Raw genomic sequence first — 7500 nt, 5'->3', positions numbered from 1 at the left:
ACCACAATCGACTCAGGCGAATTTTTCTACACTTAGGTAAACTTTTATAGAAAATCAATCCGTATTCACGGCTTCCTTTTTTTTTTTCCGCAATGTTGTTAAGAAGTACTCGATTACTGTAGACTCCAAGCAATCGGTTTGCCAGGTGTTTGGCAAAGCTATTGCGATCAACTCCAAAACGAAACACTTAAAAGTGAACACAGAGTGAAATGGAATATTATCAATAATTCTGGGCGCTTTAACAAGGCGCGCGCAAGTGGATTTCAAATTTTCTAGCTTCAGTTATTAATTTTTTTCTGGTAATTCTCGTTTTTTATGGTTTAATTATATCCGACGCTTTTGCGATTGACAAGTGCTTGTTTTGTTTGTAAAGGAAATCAGCTTGCTTTTGCTAAAACACAAAACATTAAGAAAGAACAAAGGAGTGAATTTTGCTTCATCACATGGAACTCTCTTACTTTCGTTGTTTCTGCACAAACATTTATTCTTCGAAAACACAAACATTACAGTTTTTTTCCTGGTCATGGTGAGTACTTTATTACATGGATTCCTTGGTCGATTTACAGCTCACTGCAGCGAAAAAAAAGGTGATCTCATTTTCCCATCACTTCGTTTCCGTGCGTTAGATTAATGCTAATCGCCTGCTAACAAAGTACCAGTGATCACACACTGTTGTAAAAGCCTTTTTTGCGTGGTTCTTTATTGTCTAGAGCCTTTCAATGGTCCATCGGCAATCATTCTTTTAGGCGCAGTTTTTTGTTCTCTTCCGATCTTAAGTGAGTCTGTATAAACCGCCAAATTTTCTCAATCATTGGTTTTATAAGCTCTTTGAAGGACATAAATATACACTTGGAATCGACCAAGCGTTTTATGAATACAACACCGGAATATAAATCAAATCCGATAAGTCTTTAACAAGAATAAGTTTTTGAAAAGGTTATGCTGAAAGAAGGCTTTTTGTGGCGAACTTAATAAGAAAAACTTTCAATTTGTTGGACGTGCGAGGTTAAGAATCCGATCTTTCAATAGCCACACGTGTTAAATTGTTTTGGACAAAGTTATTTTCACACCAAAGAAATACAAATCCTCCTCAATACACTAGGAACATCATCTTCTGGATGCACAGCGTCGGGTTTCATAGCTCGTACGGGGAAGACTTGGGTATTACCAACAGGATATCCAGATCAAATCATTAAGTAGCAAAAAACTTACAATCTGCGCCGCGATTAACTGCGAAAAAAAAATTCAGCTAGACTGAGAAATCGACTGCGTAGTTTTCTTCTAGTCGGTTCATACAATTGCCAGACATACAGATTTTTCTTCCGTAAGCAAATATAATTACTGCTGTTCCTCTGCATTTCGTAAGAGCAAAAACAAACACTGAATCACAACATGATAAAACTCAATTCAATTTTAATTATTTCAACAAACACCGAACAACGAGAAATTACAATTCACGTTAACGCCGGATAAATAACTTCTTCCTCATAATGTGCACGTTACAAACACGAAGAAATTAATTTACAATCAAATAACTTTGTAAAGCGTACAATAAACTTTGGATCACCGTGTTTTTTTGCTCTTTGCGTCACTTATACATATGGGTGGTTGTTTCTTTGAGCAAAAACCAAATAATTTCCTAAGCATATTGCAGTTCCGCTTTAGAAGCAAAGTAAGGCCACGCAGTATGTGGTCTGCTCATGGTTTGACTGGTGGGACTTGGTAGTTTGTCTCTGGGATGTGGTATGCTTCCTGGGTGGATGGTACCCGTTCTGACAGAGTTCTCACACGGAAGTGTGAACCGAGAAGGCTCGAAGTAATACGGAGAAGAAGTAGGGGACAGATAGCCATTCCAGGGCGGAAGGTCGGAAGGTCGAACTGGAAACGGAGGAATGTAACCTGCCGAAGCGCTGCCCACCGGCTTTGAAACGTGCTCGGTACCAACAAACCCGTGATTTTCGAGGCCGTATCTTGGTGGAAACATCGCAGCTTTGTAATCTTGTGGTATCGAGTGTGTTAGGAATCCAGACGATGTTGGACGCGTGTTAGGGTACGGCGCAAATTGCTGGCGGTAACGATCGCTGTTTTGAACCATCTCACCTGCGCTACCCGACTCAAGACGATTTTTCCTTCGCGGTCTGTACCGGTAGTTCGGGTGGTCAATCTTGTGCTGGCGCCTGAGGCGAATCGCTTCCTCTATGAACGGTTTTTTCACATCGTCTGACAGCTGCTTCCACTCCTCGCCAAGGATTTTGCTGATCTCCGCATTTCGCATTTTCGGATTGTCCCTGTTCATTTGCCGTCTTCGCTCCTTTGCCCAGACCATGAACGAGTTCAAGGGTCGCTTAATGTGAAGGTCTTCGAGCCCTGGAAAATGCAGCTCCATGATTGATCACTGTGTGCGCTTCGGGTCGTCCTGGTCTATCGCTAAATGAAAGGCGAATGGAGAGCTTAACAAATGTATTGGCCCTTTTATCGGTAGTCTTACCCTCTTGTCTTTGATTGAATGGACAATGGACTGAATGCATATGCTAGATACTGAATTCTTTGTCAATGCGCGTTCGCTTATTGCTTTTAAAGTCGATTTTTGTAGGCGGCTTAAAAAGAGCGCGCATTCCGGGAAGAAGCATATCTAATTTTATTTATTTTTAACAAGAGATAGGTACAGCCTTTTTAGTGATCTTTCGTTTTTAATGTAGGCTTTAAGACAGCATACAATCGCTTAATTACTTTAGAGTAACGGTTTAGCTGTGAAATAGATTTTAAAAAACACAAAAGCTGTACCGCAAAATCTGCGTCAGTTTTAAACGATAAACTGAAAGCGCGCCGATTGATAATATTCACAACTATAACACAGAGTGCCGTCCTTATTCGAAACTTATTGACGAGATTTCTGACGATACCGATGATTTGAATTTCTGTTGCTTCAGCTGGAAAGCCAAAGGCTGTGATTCCACTCCATTTACTGTCAAACTCTTTTCTGCCGCTTCTCTGATATGGCACGTTATCTATTTATTTATTTATTTATTGATTTCTCTTTCGTCAGTTGTTGCGGCTTCATATTGGCACGCTGCCTGTCCGCTTTCCCAAATAAACGTACAGACATAGCTACCACTGCCGCCTTTGAAAATGCAGCTTACGTGAAAATGAAGCTTCATTAAAATGGGATTTCCACACTGCTAGACATATGGAACCAAGATGGGCGGAGAAGACAATCTAATAATTTCAATGTAATCACGCTGCCTCTCCGCTTGCCCATATAAACGTACAGACATAGCTACCATTGTCGTCTTTGAAAATGCAGCTTACGTGAAAATGAAGCTTCATTAAAATGGGATTTCCACACTGCTAGACATATGGAACCAAGATGGGCGGAGAAGACAATCTAATAATTTCAATAAAATCACAAAGTTAAAGAAATCCCCGTGGGATAAAACTGTCTTTCAATCTGTACGTTCTCTTCTGTGTGAACAAACAGAATACTGGTGTTTCGCGCAGGGAGTCGCCGCAAGTCTGCGCATATGTAATCGAGTCGAGTGTCCTGGAGTTATCTCTAATTCCAACCGCTTGTCGAATCGTCACCTCTCTTGAACCATAATCTTTGAGTCAGATGCTTTCAATTGTTTGGATCGTTCCTTCGACTAAATAAGGCTTCTTATCTCTGATTGTTCAACGTACAATAGCATTTGTTCTTCAGTGAATTGCGCGCGTGGTCCTCTAAGAAACTACCTTTGTGCCACCTGCTGATGAAAGCGAATCGCGCGTGTCATTAACGATTCTACAACACCCACAGAGTACACGTACCGGGAGAAGTGAATCGTAGCCTGCTCGCAGGCTCCTTTGTAAGTTCGCGGCGGCTAGAGTTATGCGAGCGGCGAAGCTCTTTTGTAAGTTCATAGCGGCTAGACTCTTCGCGGCTAGACGCACGCCAGTCTGGCCGCCACGAACTTACAAAGAGCCTGCTCACAGGCTAAAATAATCGGGGTGCGAACTTCCAGCAACTCTACTGCGTAATCCACAGAATGCGAACGCAAGAAAAAACACCACACGCTTTGCAGAATTTCTTTTCAACGTCCACGACACGACCAACAGGACTCGTCACTTCACCGAAGTCCGTCGATGATGTTAATTCCCTGATTTTTTAATTCGCCCTGGCCAAGAGCTAACGCTCGAAAGGTCAGCTTTCGATTTCTTTACGGTGGTCAATTTACCATATCAACTAATTTGACAAACTCATTTCGTTGTTTCACTTCACCACTACCGCAGCACTACAGTTTCTTTAAAATTGAAACTAAACCCCTTTAGCAAAGTTTTGTTCAATTAGAAGGGGTTAATACCTTGATGCGTGACCATCTAAGGCCTGTTCCAAACGTCGTGCTACTGCCGTGCCGAACTCAAATGAATTTGGCTTGGCAGTGGCACGACGATGGCACGGCAGCGGTTTCAAACGTCGAACCTAAAACAGTCGCGCCAAATTCAAAAGACAAAACAACCCATCCATCCAGCGCAATAGTATGCAAATAATGCAAAATACATTAAAATAATTTATGAATTGAGTTCTGCGCAACAATAGCACGCCGTTTGAAGCCAAGTCGTGCTACTGCCGTGCGGCACGGCAAGTCCTGCCGTGCTAAGTAGTCGTGCCGAACCTAAGTCAGCCGTGCCGCGCTTAATGGTCTAAAACGGCGTGCTACTGCCGTGCTTAAATCGAAATGACAATTTCATTTGAGTTCGGCTGTTCTTCGTGCTGACCAAAAGAAAGGCGGAATCTGGGGATGAGAATCACCGAGTTATTCGAGGTCTCATGTCCTCATAAATCCTCGTTGTTAAATTTATGCATTTGTCACTTTGACTCAAGCGTAAGTTAAGGTTCACACTGCAACCAGGCTGATAATCAGAAAAAAGCCTCGATGCTACTATGGTTTGGACAGGCACTGCTCATGTATTCATGAAGAGGCACGCTGAAAGATTTCGCTTAAAATAGACAGTCTGTAAAGAACGATAACTCTAGGGGAGATACAGGAGATGTTAGAGCCATGAATAACTGGCAAGTGGTGTTAGGGTTAGGGTTAGGGTCAGTGGTGTATATAAGACGCAATTTATCTGCTTGTGATTTAGCAGTAAAAGAAGCAGCGTACAAGAGTCTGGTCAGACCACTTATGGAATACGCCAATAGTGCTTGGGATCCCCACACTGAACACCTCATCGCTGAAGTTTTGAAAATTCAACGCAGAGCAGCACGCTTTGTCCTTTCCGACTATAAAAGATATGAGCCTGGTTATATGTTAATGATGCTTCGTAGACAAATGGACAGAGTAATTCTCTTCAACAAAGGCTTTTTAAAATAACCTGGCTTCCCTCCCCTTCCTGGAATCACTCCAGAAACCCACAAGGTTCCCTTCCTGGAATCACTCCAGAAAGCCACAAGGAGATCAAGACACACACACATTGTGAACACTATATCCCACCCTCGGCTTGTACCAATTTGTATAAATACAGTTTCCTACCACAAACAGTAACTAATTGGAACAGTTTACCTCAATCTATTAAACACTTATCAACCAGCCCAGGAGCCTTTCAAGACTCCTTAGCATCGTATTCTTGTTACTAATTTTAAAGCGTTAGACCGCTGACACTGTGCAATATCTTTGTGAGGTAGCACAATAAAAGTGAAGTGAAGTGGTGTATGCCACCCATGAGGTCCGCCTATGTGCATACGCTTAGATGAAAGTGCGTGTTCTTCGTAAAATTAAGGGTCATTCACCTTATTCCAAAATGGCGGCCATTTTGGAATAAGGTGACTTCTTTTTAATTCTTCTCACTTCATGTTCAGAAGTGCAAGTACATGTAATTAGGTGCAAGCCCAATTTTGATATCCAACACGAAGTGCCCCTTTAACTGTAAGCATTTCCTATCTATTTGTAACAATAAGGTAAGGGTAAGGGTTAGCGTTATTTTTAGTTCAGGGTAAATGTAGCAGTTTAAATTTCCAAGTACGCATTTTAAAACAGTTACCTTTCAATAACTGTGTCCACCTCAGTCTCTCTCAAACAAGGTGGTCGTGGGGGATGGAATCTAACGTTGACATAGAATGAGTCAGTGAGTGACTGACAGCCCGTATCCCAACTTTACGCGGCCATTTTGTCGCCTCACAGAAACGGGTTTATCAACCGAGTTGATTTGGTAAACTAAAAATTAAAAAAATTGAAAGCTGACGTTTCGAGCGTTAGAGTTGACTCAAGTTGAAACTCATTCCTCACCGATGCAGCAAAACCCTTTTATCAATTTTGTCGCCTGTTTAGTTTTTTTTCTTATTCTTTGATAAGCGCATGGTCTCTTTATTGTTGGCCACTTAACATAAGTTCTATATTACAACTGTACGTGAAAGAACAATGATGGAATGACCTCATGTCTTGTCAGGTATTACATTTTTCTAACAATTACCGGCAATGCCAATATAAATCTCTCGCACCAAAGCTAAGAATACTGTTAATTGTTCACTGTGAAAGATGCTTCTTAGCTGCAACTTGAACCTTTCTGTCGAAGTTGGGCGACTGAATTTTGCTGTTCATGTCATAAAATGGGTTCATTAGCACCTACAAATAAGAAGAATTCCTTAATTAATTAAGGCCCATTTTGATTCAACATGCATTGAACAAAGTCGAACGGACTTTGGAAGCAAAAAGCAAAAGTTCTGCAGAGCCCGTTCAAGTGGTTTCAACATCGCGCAAACAATTTGATTGCGCGGAGGAACTAGGAACAAGAAACCAGACTCTCCCATCCAGATTTAAAGCCAGATCCATGTGAGCATGCGTCTACAAATGTTGAACGAACTGTTGGCTTCAACTCCATCCAACATATTCTATAACAACAAGAAATGTTGAATTGACGTTGAATGAAAGTTTAAATCAGTTTAAACTTTCAACAATTTTACCCTTTCAGCAATGCTGAACGCACTGTTCAAACGCACCCAACATTTGGTTGAACAGAGAGTCGAATGCATGTTGAAGCAAAATTTAAATGGGTCTTACCTTCCCACCTCCCAAGTCTGGCCCACCGATAAAGATCTACATGTAGGCCCACTTGACTTAAAGCTCTAGAGATAATAGATTCAATCATTTCACTTTACTAACTTTCGTTTGAGTGGTTTTCAATTGAGTGTCGAAAGTAATCAGCAAATTCCTCTGGTTTTGCATTACTCCACTCAGTGATTGGTTCAAAGTTCTCACACCACTTTTTTAACTAATCAGAAGTGAACTGAAACCAATCGTGGCTCGCGCGTGCACATTTTCCCGCGCTTTGTGTCGGCTACGTGTAATTACTTCAAGTTTTGATTGGTTTACTCGATTGTCTCCGTCTTTTTTGATTGGCTAAAGTCATTTCTTTGGTTTTGGTTTTACGACACTCGATTGAAACTTGCTCTAGCCGTACTGTAAGAATTATTATAAAAAAACCAATGAAATACCAAGTGAGCTTTCGCAAGAAAACATGATATCTTCA

General features: G+C 41.3%; 2 protein-coding genes across 2 annotated transcripts in view; both read right to left on the bottom strand.

Annotated features, from left to right (window-relative positions):
• Positions 1–1504: 1504 nt before the first annotated feature.
• On the bottom strand, positions 1505–3205 carry LOC137999879 (transcription factor SOX-15-like). Its single transcript, XM_068845839.1, has 2 exons — positions 3141–3205; positions 1505–2427 (listed from the first exon to the last, which is right to left on the bottom strand). Exon 2 carries the CDS (start codon positions 2384–2386, stop codon positions 1640–1642), a length of 747 nt encoding a protein of 248 aa, XP_068701940.1. The 5' UTR covers positions 2387–2427; positions 3141–3205; the 3' UTR covers positions 1505–1639.
• A 3092-nt stretch (positions 3206–6297) lies between these two features.
• The window catches only part of LOC137999880 (trafficking protein particle complex subunit 2-like), a 6670-nt gene continuing 5467 nt past the window's right edge, over positions 6298–7500 (bottom strand). Inside the window, exon 5 of the mRNA XM_068845840.1 lies at positions 6298–6596. Within this exon, the coding sequence (XP_068701941.1) occupies positions 6498–6596 (99 nt within the window). The 3' untranslated portion in view covers positions 6298–6497. The remainder of the gene's footprint in view (positions 6597–7500) is intronic.

The sequence above is a fragment of the Montipora foliosa genome, chromosome 4, assembly GCF_036669935.1.
Source record: "Montipora foliosa isolate CH-2021 chromosome 4, ASM3666993v2, whole genome shotgun sequence".
NCBI classification, from domain to species: Eukaryota; Metazoa; Cnidaria; class Anthozoa; order Scleractinia; family Acroporidae; genus Montipora; species Montipora foliosa.
The sequence above is the reverse complement of the archived record's forward strand: the minus strand, read 5'-3'. Positions and strand labels throughout refer to the sequence as shown.

What these genes read in the sequence shown, in the direction of transcription:
- LOC137999879 (XM_068845839.1), bottom strand. Translation starts at nt 2,386, where the DNA reads ATGGAGCTGCATTTTCCAGGGCTCGAAGACCTTCACATTAAGCGACCC.